General features: G+C 48.1%; 2 protein-coding genes across 5 annotated transcripts; one reads left to right on the forward strand and one right to left on the reverse strand.

Moving 5' to 3' along the window:
* Positions 1–451: 451 nt before the first annotated feature.
* Positions 452–9744, forward strand: UBE2A (ubiquitin conjugating enzyme E2 A). The gene is made up of 6 exons (XM_056359490.1): positions 452–702; positions 993–1073; positions 1201–1226; positions 6633–6722; positions 7745–7833; positions 8284–9744. Exons 1-6 carry the CDS (start codon positions 659–661, stop codon positions 8410–8412), a joined length of 459 nt encoding a protein of 152 aa, XP_056215465.1. The 5' UTR covers positions 452–658; the 3' UTR covers positions 8413–9744.
* Positions 9745–12953: 3209 nt separating this feature from the next.
* NKRF (NFKB repressing factor) lies at positions 12954–21128 on the reverse strand. 4 transcript variants are annotated; one of them, XM_056359487.1, is made up of 4 exons: positions 18640–19817; positions 18118–18503; positions 17189–17310; positions 12954–15008 (listed from the first exon to the last, which is right to left on the reverse strand). In XM_056359487.1, exons 3-4 carry the CDS (start codon positions 17292–17294, stop codon positions 13021–13023), a joined length of 2094 nt encoding a protein of 697 aa, XP_056215462.1. In that variant the 5' UTR covers positions 17295–17310; positions 18118–18503; positions 18640–19817; the 3' UTR covers positions 12954–13020. The 4 variants fall into 4 exon arrangements, with proteins under 4 accessions (XP_056215462.1, XP_056215461.1, XP_056215460.1 ...); XM_056359486.1 differs by having other exon boundaries at positions 18118–18208; positions 18340–19817; XM_056359485.1 differs by lacking the exons at positions 18118–18503; positions 18640–19817 and adding an exon at positions 20793–21128.
* Positions 21129–21316: the final 188 nt, after the last annotated feature.

Raw genomic sequence — 21316 nt, forward strand, 5'->3', positions numbered from 1 at the left:
CCGGCCGTCCTGGGGATGGCTGAGCACCGCCTGCCCATGGCAGGTGCTGGATGAACGCCTTGGGCTGCTCTGCCGGCCTGCGGCTCTGGCTTTACCTGTTAAACCGTCTTTATCTCAACCCACGGGATTTCTCACTTCCCGGCCCCGACGCGGGGAGGCAGCGGGCGGCTGCGCGGGGCCCAACTGCCGGCCGGGTTCAGCCACGGCGCCGGCCAAGGGGCAGGAAGAGCCCTGCCGGTACCGAACGCCGCGCAGCTCTCACGACCAGCCGCCGCCATTTCCGCGCCGCCACCACCCTCCCCGGGACGTCACAGGCCACGTCCCACCCCCGCCGCCGCAGCCCTTGGTACAGCCCCTGCCTGAGGCGCCGCCCCTCGCCCCCGCGCCGCGGTGGTAGAGGCTGGGACGGGGACTCAGCGACATCCGGCTCCGCCCCCTCTCCCCGCGCCGTTGGTACGTCCCAGGATCGCCCGGCAGCCGGCGCAGGAGTCGGTGCAGCCCAGGGTCCCCCCCGCGCTCGCCTCAGTGGTAGGGGCCGCGATCGCTCCTGTCCGTCGGCGCTGCCGCCGCCTCAGCCGGAGCTCGCAGCCGCCGCCGTCCCTGGGCGCTCCGTCCTCCCGCTGACGGTGTATGAGTGATCTATAACCCCGAGCCCGCCATGTCCACTCCGGCCCGTAGGCGCCTCATGCGGGACTTCAAGAGGTACCGAGGCCGCCGGCTGAGGGGAACGGGGAGGGCGAGCGGGAGGAGGACGAAGGGCCCGGCTCTGCCGGGGGAGGAGGGGGGCAGCACAACATGGCGGCGGGGTAGGGCGCGCTCCGCCGATTGCGTAGCGCCGGCCGACGCTGCCCGCCCGCGGGTTACGCCGTTTGCGCAGGGGCGTGTAGCTACCTGCCTGGGTTACGCGAAGTGCGCAGGGGCGGCCCTGGCGGCGCGGGGGGGCGCCGGAGGGGCGGCGGGGCCGGCGCCTCAGCCCTCCCCGTGTCCCGCAGGCTGCAGGAGGATCCCCCGGCCGGGGTGAGCGGGGCTCCCTCCGAGAACAACATCATGGTGTGGAACGCTGTCATCTTCGGGTGAGTCGGGCGGCGGCGGGGGGCTGGGGGTGGCAGGCCGCGGGGGCCGCCGCCGCGCTGCCTCAGGGTGGTGGGGGCTGGGCTGCCCGCGGGGGTAACGCTGTGCTCTGCTTCTTCCTTCCTCCAGGCCCGAGGGGACTCCGTTCGAGGACGGTAAGTGCGACGTGGGCCCGCGGGTGAGCTGTGGCGGGGGGCCCTGCTGTGATCTGTCAGCGCTGTGGGGTGCCGCGGCCGGGGGCTCGCAACAGGTGTGGGCCTGAGGGGGGAGGGGCGGGGGTGCCTGTGCACCTCACCGCATGTCTGTGTGCTGGACTTGGGTGAATCTCCCTTATTTTTATTTATCCCACTCCAAGAACGTGGTGTAGACCTAGATTGCTATGTTGATTTACAGAAACATACGAATCGCCTTGTAGGGGCTTGCTTGTAATCGCTAATTCTGACTACCCCAAGTCTTAATTTAACGTACTATTTTAAGGATTTCCAAGTTTTCCTGTTGAGCCCTGGATTGTGTATTTAGGGACACTCACATTGGGAGAACCGTCAAAAACCTGGTACAGAACCACTGTCACTTGTTCTGAATTGTTTTTTCTTATGCTGGAAGTGTTTTGCAAGTAAGTCCCAACGTGAGTCAGCTGAAGTAGGAAATGGGCTAAATGTTTGAGGAAGTTCAAAATGGATTTTTAGAAAAAAAAATTTCTTGGCATATACTTCATTCTGCTTTAATTGGTATCGTTCAGGGTTAAAATTGAAAGGACTTTCTAACTTTAAAAGCTGACTAAATGGGTCGTTGTGACATACCTGTCTCTTCTTAGTTTCCATCTGGCCTTAATGTGTTTTATAGCTTTACTGATGCTGTATGAATACTTCATCATCTTTTGTGAAAACTTGTTAGACACGAATTGCTGTCTAACTGAAATCGGTGATGTGTTTTTTAAGATACTTTCGGTGCAGGCTGTAATTAATCCTAGATCTCAATGACTCATGACAAAAGCATAGAAAAAATTTGTGCTTAACTCTTAATGTTGTTCTTGGCCAACTCCTTTGTCTCTGTTTATCCTCGGAGGTAGTACCTGTGGGCATGCCTGTAAATGGCAGATTTCTTTCTTTTTTTTTTTTTTTTTTTTTTTCTCCTGTGAAGATCTTAAAGATTTTAAATATTTCAGGCCTAAGAAAACCCCAAAGACTCCAGTTATTTTTTAAAAAGTATTTCATTAGTTAAGAAACCTGCTGTGGTAGCTGCTTCAGAAGTTTTAATGTTCAGAACTTCAGTATTCCTTGATGTCACATAATAGAGCAGATAGACTAATACATTCTGTTATTTCATCTTGTAAACCTTAAAGAAGGGCTTCCTTAAACTTCTGCGAGGGTTGCTAGAGCTGCTTAGGTTCTTGGTGCACTGCTTCTAATAGAGTGATTCTATGTTTGGAGCAGAAAGCCATCTCTGCACTGTGCTAAAATACAGGTTGTTTCCATGTTCAGGCTCTTCCAGCTCGGTGTGGAGTTAACAGATGCTATAAGGGCTTTTTTCCATATATTTCGATTTAGTTGCAGAAGGCTGGAGACTACTTTTGAGAGCCCTGACATAATGATTTCCTCTGTGCTTTCCACTGTGGCTTTCCACTGTGGCAGCATTAAGTCTTTATCTCAAACACTTAGGACATGTTGCATTCACAGCAGTTTGAAGTCTAAACACATGCTTCAGTCTGCTACTGCTGTCCTACTGCTTTGGTTGATCTAATACAATCTTGGTGTGTGATGGATTGCTCTTTTCATAGCAAAGTGTGTATTTTCACAGTATGCGCTCAGGAAAACAGATATGTCTTTTGTTGCAGGATATGCTTATCTCCTTTTCTCTGGGACATATCTTACATTGTGCTAGATAACAAAATACTAAGTGGTGCCTAGAGATAGGGGTGTATTGGTGCCTCAGCTGTGCTCTTCCATTAAGTGAGTAGAGTAGCACAGTTCAGATGCAGTTTAGCTTAATGTAGGTAAAATAAAGGGAATTCTTATTTAACTGTATTGAGCTGCTAGTTTGGGTTTGTTTTGTAACTGTGCAGACTTCTGAGTCAAAGGTATGCTGGAGTTCTGTAATCCTGGTGAAGCCTTTGCAGGGCAGTGTTTCTCAGAAGTTACTTTGTATTTTCATTTTTAGGCTCTTGTCACTTTTTGGTGATACTGTAAGACTTTAGATACCTTAGTTATTGTGAGAGTAGCCTGTGATTATTTTTTGTTGTTGTTGAACTAGAGGTGTAATAGTCTCAACATCATAAGAATTACTGTTCTTTATCCTCATTCTAGTAAGGCCCTTCTCCAGTCTTAGCTTCTGAGGCTTCTTATCTTTGTCCGAACTGAAAAAACTTAAGTTCAGGCATGTTTACTTGCTGTGCAGCATAATGCAGCTAACAACCCTCCTTCCCCTCCACCCCCAGACTTCAGAGGGTGTTTTCACAACTCGGTGCACAGGCTGACTTGGCCTAGGAGCAGCTACTAATTTAGATCAGCAGCATAACTTCCATCTTCTCGTTGAAGAGGATTCGATTGCAGGTGTCTGCAGTAGGACCCTGGGGATATTTATCCTGCCCTTCGTATTTCTGAGAATCTATATGTGTGGGGTATCTAAAGTGGTAGTGCTGTCACAGTGATGGAAACCCAGGCTCTCCCGGTCCTTCAGACCTGTTTCTTTGAAACTGGATGATGATAGTGTGGTTAGCGCAGGATTCCTGGCTTGGAGAGAGTTAAGTAGCACAGCTATTGTAGTAGCCCGCCTTGCTGTGACCGTGCGGGAGGCTTGAACAGAGAAAGCAAGGCACTTGCCGCCTTTGTGGTTTGTTCCTTGCGTATGGAATATGGATTCTGTATCCTCATGCAGGAGGGGAAGAGATTGCGCCTGCTTTATGGATGGTGGAGTGAATAGTGGGGGCTGCTCTTGTTCCTTGCAGCAGGAAGGGTCTGGCAGCAATGTGGGTGCTGGTCGGGCAGGGGTTACTCGGGACAGCATACAGGTCGTGCAGAAACCTCACTCTTAGCCTCGTGAGTCTCACCTCCGGAGATAGGAGGAACAGATCAACAAGGTAAATACAGGAGAGAAGAGAATGTTCTCCTAAGATCAGTGATGATCCAAATATCATATTCACTGTCATTATTGATAACTTGATGTTTTAAAATTGGCTGTCTAGGGTAAGTCGCAAGGAATACCAGTTGAAAGCTTTAAAATTAGTGACAGAACAGCCTGGATACTGAAGGCCTCGTACCCAGCAGTGTGTGTTGTGATACCTGTTTTGCTTGTGTGGGCTTCCAGTGTAAGTGACCTTTGGACTTTGGTTCATCAAATTCCTGGATTTGTCCTTTAATAAAGCTCAACAACAAGGTGTTGGGTACTGTGGAGCACTTTCAAGAGCCATTGTCACTCTGGGTCTTTTTTGACTTGGAAACCTGAGTCAATAGATACTCCAGCTGGCAGCTGTTTGACCGCTCACTCAGATCTGTGTTAAAAGTAATGCTGCCCTGCCCCTGGTGGGACAGACAGCTTCCCTTTCCTGCAGTAGCTTTAAATGGATTCTAAGACCAAACCGCCTCTTGTTACTGCTTTTTGGCCATCTTATCTGTCCCCTCTGCTCCCACTTCAGCGTTCTGGAATAGCATTCATTTTCTCAAGTATGCTTGTTGAACTGTACAATCTGATGGTTTGTGCTCAGTTTTCAGCCTACTCTTTGCTTAGTCACTCTTCCACAGAAGAAAGTGCTTGCTTTCCTACCTCATAAGGAGGCTACTGAGAAACAGAACTAGGGCAGGGAGAGCTGGGAATCTCTAAAAATTTAAAATGAAATCTCCAAAGCATTCAATTCTAAAGGCCCAGTGTTGCTTGGGACTGTCACTGTAGGGAAGGACAGGTAGTTCTGAGCTGATGTTCACAGCTGCTAGAAGTTGTTGCTAACTTCCCAGTGCCAGCTTTCTAACTGATCTCAGATCTGGCTCTGTGCCTCTCTTTTATTAGCTGGAGTAGGGCTTGAAAGCCCCACTGCAGACTTCCGCTAATTTGAACAATCTTAACTATACTACTGTGGTTCCTTTTATTGTACAGTAAAATAGCATGCTGTTGGCTCTCGTGTTATTTTTTTATTAGCAGCCTAACAACATAACAAACATGCAAAAATTTATTTTTAGGATGTTGAGACTTCCCACTGCTGTACAGAAAGCTCTGGAGCATCCGTACTGTCTTCATATGCAAACCGGAACGTCAAAGCAATGACCTTAATTTCCTGCAACTCAATGTTATAGTTTATGTCCTTATAAAGGAAGGAGTCCCTGGGAAATACTGCAGATCTTTGCTGATCTGGGGGGGGAGGCATTTTAAAATTTGTTCTCTGGCTACCAGTTGTCGGCACATGTTTGCCAGCCAGCCAAAGCAATACATTTGTTATATTGGTGCTAGAAAACTCCCTAACTAAGAAGCAAGGTTGAGCTTTATGTCTGAGCCTCTGAGTTTTAATTTGGGCACCGAGTGCTAGGCAGGGAGAAAAGCCCTGTCACTGATATGTAAGAATGCCTTTTTAAAAAAAGGTACTATGTCTGCCCTGGCAGCTTGTTACAGCTATTACTTACTGTAAGGTGCGTTCCTTTTACAGGAGAGCTATATATTTATATGAAGGTGCTTCAGCTATTTCTCTCTGGGCATTCCCAGGACATAAAGTGCCTCTTGGATTGGTTGGTCTAGGGGTGATAGCATGGTAAAGAGACGCATGTTTTGAAGTGGCGTACGTAGAGTTCCTTAGTTACTGATCTGAATCACTAGCAGTACTTAGCCCCTTGGACCCATTTTTATGTAGCTTAGTTGACAGACTTCTTATTCTCAGATTGTCATAGCCTGAGGAGAAGGGCTAAAATAACTCCTCTTGGTGCAGGCTGTTAAAACGATTGGATTGGGACTTAGCTACATTGTTTCCACTCAATTAGTCTTTCTCAAAGGAAGATTAGTTAGGGTGAAGTGAATGATCTCATTTCTATTTTAAAGAGTCTTTCTTGCTATGGATTGCTGCTTTCGATACTACTTTCCTACAATACAACCTGATTACCTTACAGTTGTTGATTAAAAAATGTGTTTTCTTGAAGTTTAACCAAGAAATAAGTAAGAAGGCCCTTGTCAGGATAGCATATTCCAATTTCTAGGACTTAATACATCATGGCCTGTTACGCAGATGGTTATACACCCACTTGTGGTGTTTTTACAGTACACTGGGATTAGGCTTTGTGGAAGAAAACCTCAAGGGCAGATTTATTTCTTTACACAAACCTTTTGACTGGGGTGGTGGTTTTGGCAATAAAAGTCAGTCACAGGAGATACTCTTGTGTCAGTGGTGTCTAGGACTTCAGAGTTAATCATTAACTGTGAAGAGAGCAGGTGAATTGTTGTAGGACTGAGCAATCTGTATTCCATATCCAACATGCATGCATGAGCACAATAGTATTGGGTTGTGCTTGTGGAGGGGATGCTCTTTTATTCATCCCTTGTGTAAATTCATTTTGAATAAAGGTTCCTTCTCTCTCTTTCAACTCCAGGAACTTTCAAACTTACAATAGAATTCACAGAAGAATATCCGAATAAGCCACCTACTGTTAGATTTGTCTCTAAAATGTTTCATCCAAATGGTAAGTAATTAAGGAATTATACAATGCTGCTTTTCTTTTGGGGTTTTTTTTGGTTTTTTTTTTTTTTTTAATTACAGCTTGCTATAGCGCTGTAGAAAAAGATGCATTTATTTTAAAAGTTCCCACTATCTAATAAGGTGGCAAAATTCCAGCGTGGTTCTGTGTAGTTTTGGTAAGGATGAGTATGGGAGCGGTGCTCAGGCTTGAAATGAAAGGGGCAATAAAAAGAGCCTCTTGCCAATACTGTTCTGTAACGCCTAAATGGCGAGACATTCTTCTCTCTCAACTGCCTGTTGTTAAACCTTACAGAAGAATATTTTGTTCTTAAATAGCAGTGCCTTGGACTCCTGTCTGTACTGATTGCCTGCCTAGCGTAATGATGCTGCTGAATGCAGCTGTCTTTTATCACTTTCCCAAAATGCCTGTAAGAGTGACGTACCTTGAAACGCAGTGCTTGCTTCCAACTATAGCCAGTGATAGTAAGATTGTTTAATTAATCTCTTTCCTTACTAATTAACGGTTGGCAATGTATTCCTTGCATCCAAACAAATACTAACTTTGTGAAGAAATACTGGAAATTTTCACAGGTAGCAAGTAAGCATGTGTGGATAAAGTGCACTGAGGGGGGGCTCTGCTAAAGCTGCTGTGAGAAAGGGGACTAGACACTGATGTTGTAGGTATTTTCTGCGGAAACCTTATGTGTAAAGAGCTTTTCGCTTGTGTTCTTCATTTGGGTACCTTAAATGTTTTTGCCCTAAAATTTGTTATTGGATTTCCTTGTGGTAGTTGCACTGTCACAGAGAAGCTCGATGTTGAAGAATAAGCAGGGGTCAAGTTTAAGTACCTCAGGCAGCTGCCCATGACAAGCTTCACCTCTTCCTACCTACAGGCTTGTTTGCTGGATTTAAGGCTGTCAGACACTGTTGACTTTTGTAGTGTTTGTCAGGATTGGGCAATACTAGGAAAAAACTGAGTAGCTGTACAACTTCTGTTTTAAGCCATTCTTCTTGAACCTTTTCTAGTCTATGCAGATGGTAGTATATGTCTGGATATTCTTCAGAATCGTTGGAGTCCGACTTACGATGTCTCCTCCATCTTAACATCCATACAGGTAAAAAGAACTGCATGAAAAGGCAGAATGAAATTAGGCCACTTTGACAAAAACAGCTTGGGAAACACCTTTTTTTTTTTTTTTTTTTTTTTTCTTCCTTCTTGCTGATACCCAGTATAGATAGCAGCTCTGTTGATATTTGCTAAAGTGTGAATACTTTCCAGATGTAAATTGACAAGACAATGGCAGCAGGTGGTCACTAAGGGAGCCCATCCAGTGATTGCACTGCATGGGTCTTGCTGCTTGGCTGTCAATGAAACGGTCACTTGCACTGCCAACAGTAAGACCGATAGTGAAAGCTTCCAGTAACTTACAGCTGGAATAATGCAACGTACTCTACCTATATCTAGCTTAACTTCTGCACTCTTTATTAGTACCGATAGTTTGCAGAGCATGTTGGAAAACTATGCATCCTGTAAAGCGCCTAAGAATCTTTTTCTCTTTGCACAGTCTCTATTGGATGAGCCAAATCCTAACAGTCCAGCAAACAGCCAGGCAGCTCAGCTATACCAAGAGAATAAGCGGGAATATGAAAAACGGGTTTCTGCAATAGTAGAACAGAGCTGGCGTGACTGTTGACCCAGGATGATGCAAATGAACACTCTGTTGACGAGGAAAATAAACAAAGTGTCTGAGTCATCTTTTTCCTCCTAGCATTTACTTTGAAAGCAGAATAGCTGTTGTGCTGTTGCCACCCTCCCTTGCTGAAGCTTCTTCTCCCTGGACATCAGAAAGCACCCACTTTGAAGTCCAATGTTCTGTACTTGGGTTACTTGCAAAAGAGTTACTGATGCCGAATTCATTTTCTGTGGTCCCTCTCCAGTCTTAGGGCAGTATTGTGCATTTCTGTAGTGTACACTAAGCTTTTAATTGTAATTGTGTTATACACAGTGATGCTTATGTGTAGCTTGATAAAAGGGATGTTTATATACATACACATTTTTTAACTGATATTAACTAAAGTGCTGATGTGTCCAGGCTGGTCATTTACCTCTACTATTGGTTTAGACCCCACTGCATTTGTAAGTACTGAGAGAAGAAATAATCTCGTTTCCCTTTCGTATTGGTTTATCAACTCCTTACTTGTGGGAAAAAATGCAACTCAAACTGATTCCAATTCAAAAACTTATTAAGACTGTGGAATGCTAGATACTTCTGCACTTCACATGCAAGATTTATGTACAGATATACATAAATCACTACGGTTGTGGTACTCTGATCTCTGCTTAGGGTGAGAAACAACCCCCAATTTTTTTTCATTTTATTTTAAAGGACACGCCTACAGAGACTGCTTCAATATGTTTCTATAGTCCTGTCACTGAGGCATTACTGGACAAAACCAGGTAGACCTGTGTACTCTTGAGCGAAAGGTCTTCCACATTAAGGAAGAGGTAAAACCTGAAGTGTTCCAGTGGTGGAATTACTCTCCTTTGGTGTCCTTCTCCTGCCCCTTCTCTTTTAGCTGAGAAAGCTAAGGTCTTTGGGATCCAACTTTGCCTTGTGGAAAGTTCGAATAAAGAATGGGGCAGGCACTTGAGTCTCTGCAGTTTCTGCTCTCTGTAGATTACTGTGTGGTTTGTGTGAGCTACTGCTGCATGCTTGAGTTAGTTTCCCTTCAGTTTTATGAAAGTATTTTTTCAACTCTGAAAAAAAACCAAACAAAACATTTGTAAGTCCAGACTCACTTTTTTTGTAAGGCTAAGTTTGTACATTTGGATACAGTACCTTAAAGCAGCAGTGTGGGATGAAACCTACAATTGTGTTGTCCACTGTTCCAGTGTCTTTTGTGTGCACATTTGGTCTGTTAGTTGAGAAGTATAACTTTGCACAAGTAACCCATGTAAGAAACTGTACATTTTTCAAAACTTGTAAATAAAGTGTAACCTTAGTGCTTATTGTATAAATAGGCAAGAGGTGTATACCTGTGGTTATTTTCTCTGGGAAGGCAGGAGGCTGTTGTGGGATCCTATCAGGGAAGGATGGTGGCATCCTGGCCTGTAGTTGCTGTGCTCGGGCGAAAGCTGTGCCAGTTGTAGCGCAGGGGTAACAAGCTCGGCCCTGCCAGCCAGGAGGCGTGAGGGGCAGAGGAGGAAAAGAGTGGCTGGGATCAGCTAACCAGCAGAGAAACGGAGGAGTAGGCACGAGCCTGAGCAAAAAGCACTTGCAGGAAGCTCGGCACCCTGTCGTGCCTGCGAGGGGTGAGCTGTCGGCAAAGAAGGAGCCTATGAAACGAGTTAGTTGCAGCAACTTGGGCTCAGTAATGAATTGATACAGGAATCGTATTTATTTTCCTCCTGTCTTATGAGGGGGAGAACAGGATTTAGACTCACGCCTAACAAAAGCCGGTACTGCTGCTTAGCTCTACAGTTAAGGTAGAAGCTGCCAGGCTCTATCGGTCGGGATTTATACCCGCTGTGACAACAGCTCCTTCCCCTGGACAGGCCTTTCCGTCTTACCTGGAGCAGCCTTTTACCCCTGCAGCCCTGCCTACCGTTACCCCTGCCCCTCAGGGGCAGTGTCTTAACTGGTCCCCCTACCGCAGAGGGCCGGAGCCATGCCGCCTCAAGTCCCACACTTGTTCCTGCAGCATTCCCTGCGCAAGGTTTTCCCCCACTCCTCGCACCCACTAAGTTACAGACCAGCGCAAAAAAAGCCCCCAAGCGCCACCGCCTGCGCTGCGCTCCTCAGGGGGACCAGAGCCAACCAGCAGCACCACAACCATTGCCCCTACACCAGCTGCAACCGTTCCTGCAAGCAGAACCTTTCCTGGACAGGCCAAGTCATCTGACAGCCACAGAAGCCCTTGGATCAGTCCCTCCATTTTTGTACGTGTCTTGCTAGCTACTAAAAAGAGAAAGGATAGACCGAACACATAAGGCAGCCAGAAACAAGAGCAGTACCGAGCTGAAAATAAATACAAAACCCCACCTTCACACCCTTCTTAGGTAAGGCCTTCGTCACAAAAGTCCCACAGTGGCTCTCCAGAAAGCTTACAGCTACACCCCCCCCCGGGAAAGGGAGAGGCTGGCAAGCCCTTCGCTCAAACCGCTGACCCCGTCACCCAGCCAGGCCCCCAGCTAACCAGGGAGGCAGCAGGCGGGTCCGGCACAGAGGTACTGCGCCCAGCAAAGCCAGGTGGCCCAGAGTCACGGCCACTAGCCAGGAAAAGCAACACCCTGTGCAGCCTCATGCTGGGCAGCTAATCCTGGTGAAGCACCATCACAATTAGCCACCCCCCCTCCCCAAAATAGGGCTTTTTTACCCCAAATACTGCAGTGCTGCACTTGCTGCCTTACTTGGCATCACCAAGCTCTGAAGACCTGCTGCATAGCCAAGTTAGGGAGGGGGAGCTGCACCCCGGCTTGCAGGAATATCGCCTAAAAAGTACCAGGCTCCTTCTACTCCTACATCGCCATCTGCTAGAGCCCTGCCTTCTCGGGAACAGGATTCGGAAGCAGAGAGCAGGAGCAGTGCACGCAAAAACTCGTAAACAACAAAAGCCAACATACTTTCAGGATGAACTGCCAGATTACTTTTTGACAACAAAGACAGCAGCAGCGTGGTTTTAAATCAGAACTCCAAGAGCTGGCAGCAGCTGTGCTGCAGCCATCCAGGCAGAGGCACAAACGCTTGCTCTTTTCTTCCTTGAGCAAGTCTTACCTGCCAGGGCAGCCTCTTCCTTTCCATGCTGTAGGGATGAAAATGCCTCTAACTGCACATCACCAGGATGTTCTGCTTCATCAGTAGAGGTCAGTCACTCTCTCCTCAGCACTGAGAGTATTTAAAAAGAAAACAGAACAGGAGGTGAGGAAAAAAACTAGAGGATGACATCAGACGGGAGAGACAAACACAGGCAGCATAAAAACAAAAGCAATAGCTGAGACACGACGCAACAGAGGAGACAAAATACTTCATTAGGACTGGCTTCGTGCTGAAGAATCACCAGCGGGCCTTACTGTGACAGAAACACCGCAGCATCTCTAGGCACATCTCACTTTCAGCTCTTCCAAGGTCAATTCCTAAGCTGGATGTTTTCCAGGCACGCAGCGAGCGCTCCTCCAAGGCTCACAAAGCACCGTGTCCTGTGGTGCTGCTGGTGGAAGGGCACAGGCAGAGGTCAGTCTGCTTCCCTGGCGAGGAGAGGAGCCCTCCGGCCTCCCGGCAGCGTGCGCCAGTCCTGGAGAGACGCCAGACTCACACCACGCATCGGAGCAACACCAGAAAAAGTTTACTTGTGAAGCGTCCTTGACAAGCACAGGTACGGTAAGGGAGTAGAGAAATAATTAGGCACAGACTTGATTTTGCTCAGGATTAAAGAGCTTATATTCAAAGTAAAAAAATAAGTTATATAACAGTCCCCACAAGCTACACCAGCATCTTCGAGCGTGGGTTCTGCATTTACCTCCAGTTTTTATATTTCACACTTCACCGTGGTATTTGCACATGTCAAGCAGCGCTCCAAGGTGAAAATGCACTGGAATCCTCTTAGTCTGATACACTGACGATTACGGCACATTCAGTAATTCGCAGGACGGAAGGCTCAAGGTACAAATGTATGAATAACCCTGTGCTGTTGCACTGGTTAAGGAATCTCTCTACATACATACACAGTGGAGACAAGACCTCGCTACATATACTTCTCAAGAATAAATGCAGCTTCCATACTTTCTTTTTTTTTTTTTTTCTTTTTCTTTACACAGTGTGACAAATCCTGCTTTTTTCCAGAAATAAAACTTTATTTTTTTTGTCATTAATACCAGCTTTACATACAGGTTTATTTCCCCAGACTGCATTTCCTTTGCTTTTTAATTTTTATTTTTTTTTTTTTAAAAAAAAAAGGCTTTTTTTCCTCCTTCCTCTGTCAGAAGAATAAGGGAACTGTAATTTTAAATGATGTCAAATTCCTTCTCATTGGATGTGTGTTTTTGCTATTACAAAACTATTAAAATGTGAAGGAACAAGTAATATCAAAGACACATACAGTGACAGCACTACTGCTTTGGGGTTGTGCTAACATACTCGAACAGAACTTGGTCAGTTCTAAACGTCTAACAACATTTTAGAAATTATATTAACGAAGTAAAAGAATCAAACGTTAATATAATCCAACAACAAAAAAATGCAGCATCTCTTTCTTTAATTAAGTATCTAGGAAGCTCAGTCTCTGGTCAAATGGGACACTTGACCTCAGTCTGCTTGAGGCATAATGAGCTCGTAATGTCCAACCTGGCCTTCTTGCTTCAGCTGGTCTAACAGATCCTCCTTGCGCCGCTTCCTGCTTACCACCAAGTATCTGTTGTGCCCCTGCCCATGAGATTTACTTTTAAGACCATATTTTTGGGCGATCTGATGTATCTGCTTCCGCTCATCCATGGTCAGTTCTCTAGAGAAAGTCAAGTCAATGTGACTGTCTGAGCGTGCATAGTTTCGAATGATCTCTTCAATATCTCTCTTAGCGATTTTGTTCACCCTTTCAACATCAAGCCCAAGTCCTTCCCTTTTGAACTGCTCCTTCACTGAAATAGGCTCCCTAATGCCTTCACCGTCTTTCCCTAGGCCACCCCCTGTCCAACCCATTTTTCTTAAAATTTGATTCCCAATGTTGTCTTCTTTGATCTTCTGCTTGAAAGCCTCCTCTGCTGATCGACCCCGAATCTCATTTCTGGAGATGACATCTTCAACGGTGCCTTTCTTTAGGTTATTAACAACAGTTGGCTGAGTCTTTTTGAGGATTTTCACAGCTTCCTCTGCTGCCTCATGCTTGACAGATTTTTTCACTCCAACTGCTTCTGCGATGAATTCATCTTCAAGCAGCACCTTGCATTTCCATCGCATGCCAGTCATCCTTTCAAAAACGTACTCCACCGTCATCTTGTTGAACTGGGCAGTGTCATTCAGCGTACACACCGGGTTACTGGAGTTCTCATAAATCACAAGGTCCTTCAGGTCCTTCTTCCTCCCAGAGCCCCGTGATGAGCAGCCCACTTTCTGAACCTGGGTCACTTTGATGGCTGCTATATTTGACTGCATCTTCTGCAGAATTTTCAGTGCCTCCTCAGCTGCTGCGTGCTTGCTGGTCTTTTTAGTGCCAAAGCCCTCAGCGAGGCAGTGATCTTGTAGATACACTTGACACCGCCACGAGCGATTGGGCATTAATTCGTATTTATATTCAATAGACATTTTGTTATATGAGGCAGAATTGTTAAGTATTCCTATTGCATCGCTGGCATTCTCCGTGAGGACAAAACTAGTCCAGTGTTTGTTGGTATTAGTGGAACCTTTCACGGATTCAGTCCCAGGCTGCATCGGGACACAGTCCCTGTTGGCAACTACAAACTCCTCGTGAGGTTTGAGAGCAGGAGGGAAATCTGGGCGGCTCACGCCTGCCTCACACACCACCAAGTCTTCGTGATAGGTGTGCTTGAACTTCCGCTGAATGACTCTAACTTCCACAGACTTCTTCAGCAGCCTGACTGCCAGCTCTGCGGCTCGATCCCTGGATCCATTTTTGCTGCCAGCGTAACCGGTGGTCAGGTAGACATTCTGACACCGCACTTCACAAGCAAAGCCATCTGTTAGGAGCTTCTTGCTCTTGGGGAGGTCAGCAGGGGCGATTTCTTTCAGAGGAACATAAATATATTCAGGATTTGTCTTGCATGCCTGAATCGAACGTGTCAAAAGATACGTATAGTTAATTTTATCAGTCCCGGTGTTTGCATCTGGGTTAGCAAGATTTTTCCAGATAGCTGCTGACAGTTTCTCGATAAAACTCTGCTTCAGCATTATAGCTGACGGAGGGAAAGTCTCTGATGCAGACTGGACAGTTGAAGGAGAAACAGAAGCCTGCAACACGCTGCTTGTGGTAGAGTCCACACTATTCACAACCTTCTGGGCTGCTGCTGCCTGGCCTGCAAAGCCAAACCCAGCTGAGTTGGAGAGCTGGGGATCCGCCTCCCGTGCACTCGCAAACGAATTTGTACAGTTTTCAACTGGCTGTGCTATGCTGTTTGTATTTGCCTCCTGGTTCACCTCCTGCATTTGGTTGTCCAGAGAATCTTCCTTCCTGTCGTCCTTCTCAGCACTGGTGACAAAGTGTATGGGCTCAAAACGCGGTCGCACCCGGAACCTGGGGGCCATCTTTTTGGGTGGCTCAGGAATCTCTTCCGGCTCTGGACCTATGGGGTGGAAGAAAATGACAAGATCACAATACGCGCTATGACAGGGAGACAATGTTTTTGGAGAGTGATCTCCAGGAGGAGCCTGCAGGCTCTGAACACAGGATTCCCACTTCTTAGCCACAAACCAAAAGGTTTCTCTCTGAAGACATGCACAATTGGTCAAGTAAGACCATTCACCCTTGTGCAGGTCGCTACAGTGGGATTTCCAGCTCCACAACTACCATACAAGAATCTCTGCATATTTAGTTGCAAGAATTTTAGGTCCGAATCACCTGGTCTGCCCTGCAACATTGCCCACTGAACCCATCCAGTCGTTTCTGCTGTTAATCCATTCAAAGCTATTAAAACAAGTAAAAACTATGGCCAATAAAGACAGAACAGAGCAGGACTGCAGCCTCAGCTCTGACTCTGCCACAGGGTTGCAGGATGATCTCAGATAAACTACATGATCTTCAGGTCTTCTCATTTGATGGAGGAACACAGTGACACTGAACCCTCATTTCCAAAACACTCAGGGCTGTTAATGACAGTGTTAATAGAAGCATATTTTCTGTAAATATAACTACCCTTGGCTGAAGGACACCAAACATGGAGAAATCTGCCCGAGCCTCAGGCGACAGCTGCAGCGGCCGGGGGGCCCCATTACACATTACTGGTAGACCTCTTGTTTCTTAACCAGAAGAAATGCCAATGAGGCAGAATATCCTGAGATGCACAGCTACTGCAGAAAATGAGAATCAAATAGCTGATAAGCAAATATGTAACATCTAAAAGATGGTTATACAAGACTTCTCATGGGAAAGATTTAGCCCACACACACTGAAGCGGTACATGTGTGTAATTTCATCAGAGGAGCAAAAGGCCACCTCGGCACCCTGGAATGAGCTGCCTAATCCACTGCCAATGTGTGCAACCATAATATAGGTCAGGCAACACATCTGTCTAGACACCACACTACCATAGCGTATTTATCACAGCCCGGTGCACTGCAGATGCAAAACCCACTTTGCATGCGGCATAAACAGGCCTTCACATTTAAATCAGGTGAGAAAGCTCTTACACATGTGTTAAATCCTTCAGTCATCAGTTTTGATAAATTATGGCAAGGTTTAAATTTCTTGCTCAGTTTGGTATTTTGATGATTGCACTGCAGCAGAATCTAAAGGCTCTCACCAGCAGAGCAGCTTTTAACGCTGTCTGTGTAACATGCAATAGGGAACCCTTCCCCTCAGCCTCAGAGCTGCTGCCTGAGAGACAGACAAAACACGGGAGAAAAGCAGTGGTTTTCTCAGTTTTGCAGCTGGCCCATGGAAGCACAGAAAGACTGCTGGGTGTCAAAATCAGGGAGGAAACTTTGGCAGAGCTAGGGATTATATCCAAGCCTAGAGGAGTCCTGTGCTTTCTGACCATTTGTCCTTTAAACAGCCAAACTACTGGTACTGCCTCACAAAGCAAGGGCCTGTCCGCTCACACCCACAACCTGCACACATCAACAATTCCCCCACCCCTCCCGCCCAAGAGAGGGGCGGAAAGCTCCAAAGGTGCAGGAGAGGAGGCAGCGGATGGAGCCACTGAACCACCAGCCCCTCTGCCTGCTGCATTTCCTCCACTGGAAAAGCTACAGCTGGAACACTGACCCCTGAGAGCAGGGGACTGGGCTGACATATGCAGGTCTCTTCGAGGCCCAGCAGGGAGAAAAAAAAAACCCCAACAAAGAAATAAATTAATGTCCCTGCAATGCTCCAGGCAGGTCATAAGTCAAAAAGCTAAACCCCATGTCTCCATGCACATGTACAGTCCCTTCTCAGGTCAGAACATTGCTCCTCACCACAGTGAAGAAGGGCATAGATTCAATTCCCTTGAACTGAAATTACATAGATTCATTTCCCTAACACTATCACTAGGAAAAATCAACCACCTGGTAATTTCAATGAAAAACTACATTTTCTTAAGTAAAAACGGAACTCTGCATGACTTATGTACACCCCACAAATGGCAGAGGAGGGGAAGCAACTGCAGTCTAGCAGAGTACATCATGGTTACTGCTTTTCAGTTTGCCATGCTGGCTCTCTCGGAGGTGGCCCCATGGCACACCACTCTCCCCATGCTCCCACAAATGCTCACCAAACAGTGACAGGGAAGAGTATCTCCTTTGACACACAGGCGGATATACTCACTGTCAGACGGAGAGCGGTGTCTTTTCAGCTTCCTGCTAGGGACCAACTCATACGTCCTCATTTCCCCAATATCAATGCCTTCGGCCATCTTGAGAACCTTCTCCATGACCTGCAAGCCATATCTGTGTGGATTCAACAGCAAACCACTTTAGAACTGGTCCCACAGCAACACACACACAAGCTTTTATTATGCAAAACAAGAACTAAAGCTGCCTGAGACATAGTACTTGATGCAAGGGAGACACTCCCCCTATTTTGCCGGAATATTATCACGGAACCGACCACGGGCCCCAGGCTAGCTCAGCACTGGCAGAGAGCCGGCACACCAACTAACAAGCTACCTGGCTCCAAGTGAACACATTTGCGAATAACAAACCATAAAGCCACCAAACTGACAGTGTTTTAAACTTAAATACATTATCTGTCAAAACACAACATTTGGCAGAGTTACTAGAAACACTAAGGAATGCAGGGGTGTGGAGGAGTCGTCGTCTCCGTGGGCATCAGTAAACACCGGAGCGACTGACTGGCACGGAAGTCTTGTCTGGGTCAGCAGCCACAGACTGCACGTCACCAATACTGACGCTGCAGATGTCAGATGACAAAGGCACTGCTCAGCCTTTATCGACCACTCTTTAAAAAGTCGTACTAATTTCTAGCTTGGTAGCTGTAACTGAAACGTTCCAAATCTCTGAGCCACGACAGATGTGAGGTGGCTGTATCGAGCTCTGTGCAAACCCTGACCTTGCTGCAGCATGCCTGCAGTTCCACGCAGGCAGGACACGCACTGTACGACCCCATCCCTCTTGGCCTCACAACCCTGACCATCTCAGTTTTCCACCACTCTGGGAATCTGTCACATCAAGCCGTGTGCACGCTGAAGCTGAACAAGAAAAAAACCCAAACTTTTCTAAGCAAGGAGAACTTACAAACATGGCCTGAAACTAGCCTCTGACAGCTTCACACTGTGGTTCACAAAGAAGAAAAAGCAATCTTGCACCTGCTGTGTGGTCTGCTCACCTTCAAAAGGCAAAAAACATCAGGTCACTGCCCATGGACAGGAGTCCACAACTGTCCCAGCAGCTAAAGTTGCAGTAACTTACATGAGCTTTTAAATACTGCTGTTCCAAGGGCTCTGGAAATGTACTCACGCTCCACTCAAGAAATGCCCTTCCTGTTCCTGATTTAGAGGGCCAGGCAGAAATAAGATCCATTTAAATACTAGCAGAGAACTCCGAATACACACTACTGTGGTCCCTGCTTCATCTGAAGGTACACAGCACAGCTCAGCCCCCAGCAGCGAGGCAGTGGAACCCTACATGGGAAGAAAATGCCAAGAGGGATCAAAGGGTGCCCGATGGTGGCAATACCCTCATTCTCCCACAGCCAGAAGGGAGCGGGGCAGGAATCTCTATTCCTCTCCCTGGCTTACAGAGAGAAGAATACATTACCTGTGATGGGAACATGAAGGACAATACCCTTTTCCAGCAGGGTGCAAGAACAGCATTAGATTTGACGTGAGCGTGCCACTCTTCTTCCCAAAAGATGGAGATACCTGGGGCTCAGATTTCTGCATGGGGGAACATCGACCAGTCCCAACGTGTTTGTCTAACCTGGCCTTAGACATCTCAGGTTGTGGTGACTGCACATGGAGGCGGAGGAACCCTATTCTTCCAATGCCTAAAAGTCTCCTGGGCGTAACTTAAATGTTACCTCTTATCCTCATCCCTCTAGCTCCGGAGCACAATGCTCCCTGCTTCCCCCCTCTCCATTTCGCAGCCACTTTTAACACACCTGATGACACAAGGCATCTTCTCTCATCCATCCCTAAGCTAAATGGATCCTGTTACTGAACGCCTTCCTCACAGACCATGTTTTCTAAGCTTTCTGGACATTTTCCATGTCATCCCCCAGCAGAACACACCTTCACGTTTCATCAGCAAAGACTGTAATGAACAGACTGCCTTCAACTAGCACATGCTCAACATTTTAAAAAAACCCCACAAACCAAACCAAGCCAAACAAACCAAAAGCCAACCCAATGAACTCAAACCAACAAAAACTCCCCAAACTTTGAAGTTATTCACTTGATACAGCAACAACAGCTCTCCCCAAGCAGCAAAAAGCAGTTCCAGAGCAAGCTGTGGGTCTCCTCCCTTCCCCAGACAAATCTTAAGTAAAGCTGCCAAGTGCTCTGTAACAGCGCAGCTGTTCACGTGCCAGTGTAGTGCATTCACATTCATGCACAACACAAGGTTTGAGGACACATCCTCGCTGATAATGGCTCTGCACCGCATCGTGCCTAAATCTATTGCTCACGTTTCCCCTGAGAGCTGCAGATAGAGATGTTCATCAGGGAAAGTACATGTGCTTACAGGCTTAAGTTGCATCATTTTTTAGGATTTGAGATCTTGGCACACAGTTCTTCACTTCTGTCATCAGCCCCCCCGTAACTATATTATTGCATAGATTCCCAAAAGCACTGTCGCAAAGACAGTGTGCCATTAAGACAGCACATAAACACATTAAGATGAGCTGATGGACCAAAGAGACTATAAAGCTTAAGAAGATACGCTCAATTTTAACATACTACTCAGGCTTTTGAACGTGAAGCTGTTCTAAAACTATGTTCAATTTTGGTACTTGGATTTGAAAGAAAGAAGAAAACATGCAGGTCTACATTTAAAGTCATTGGCGTGGCTGTGTACAAATAACGCAAAATCCTGCCCAACAAGGCTTCAGGACAGTAACGTTAATACAAGTCAAACTACATGCCCTTTAGTGTTTACAAGCTCCTCCGTCCCTGCACAGTTTGCTGAAGTTAGTCGTTAGGCAGTTGCCTCTGTCTTTAAAGCCTTATGTCCAGTTAAAAATAATCACAACATCAGTAGTGGCAGTTGGGAAGGAGTGACGTTCCTACAGATCTCTGCAACCTTGCTAGTGGTGACAGCACGGTGGTTTCTGCGCATTAGCAGTAACCCTGGTGAAGGAAAACCTCTTCTCTCAGAAAAACTGAGCTTTAAGGGGACTGAATAGGCTGCCGGAGGTTTGGAGGGCCACGTTCACTGAAATTACAAAGCACAATACCACACGCTTAACGAGTCTTCAGGGGTGGGACATCAGGAACTACTTTCAAAACACATCTATAGACTTTCTCAGCAGCTTGCTCCCCTCCACATACGCATGTTGGAGCCAAGAAAACTACCCGGGCACCGAAGCTCTGCTCCAGCCCCTTCCGCCGTCACTGCAGAAGCCGGCTGGGGCCCAGGCTGAGCCGAGCAGCCCCGGGCCACGACGGGAGCCGGAGCCGCTTCTCCTCGCCCGGCCCCGGCTTCAAACTCCTACCGCACCTCCGGGCAGCGGGACAGGCCGCCCCAGGCCTGGGGGGTCCCGCGGAGCCGGGCTGGCACCCCGGGGCCCACACGCCCGGCAGGCAGCGGGGCCCGCCACAGCCACCCCGGGCGGCCGCCTCAGGGCCCGGGCCCACCTCAGGGCCTCCCCCGCGGCCCCGGGCCCACCTCAGGGCCTGCCCCCGGCCCCACCGTGGCTGCCGAGCCGCCCCCCGGCGGCAGCCCGGTGCCGGTGCCGTCCCGCCGGGCCTCACCTGCAGCCCATGAAGATGTGGTTGGTCCAGAGGACGGAGAGCGAGAGCAGCTGGTCGATGGCGGCGCCGGGGTAGCCGTGGAGGTGGCGGAGGATGAAGCGGCGGCGCAGCCCCCATTGCCGCTCGGTCTCGTTGTACTGCCGCCACTGCTCCAGCACCGACTCAGGCACCTGCTCCGGCGGCGGCATGGCGGGCGGCGGCTCGGCGGACGGTCCCGCCCCCGCCGGTGGGTGCCGAGCCGCCGGGCACAGGCGCTCACGGCGGCGGAAGCGGCCCGGGCGTGCCGGAGGGAACCAGGCCCCACGTGCGGACCAGGCCGCGGCTCGCCGGGGAGCGCCGCCCGCCCTCAGCCCCCCCCCACCCCCCCCCCCCGCCACTCGGCCCAGCCCCCCCGCGCCCCCCGCCCGCCGCCGCGGCCCGGTACCCCCCCGTCACCCGCGCGGAGCGGCCCGGCCGGCGCCGCGTCACGTGGCCGCGCGTCACGAGCGCCCGAGACGCCGCGAGAACACGCCGCGCCACACGCC

The sequence above is a fragment of the Falco biarmicus genome, chromosome 14 (assembly GCF_023638135.1).
Source record: "Falco biarmicus isolate bFalBia1 chromosome 14, bFalBia1.pri, whole genome shotgun sequence".
Lineage (NCBI taxonomy): Eukaryota > Metazoa > Chordata > Aves > Falconiformes > Falconidae > Falco > Falco biarmicus.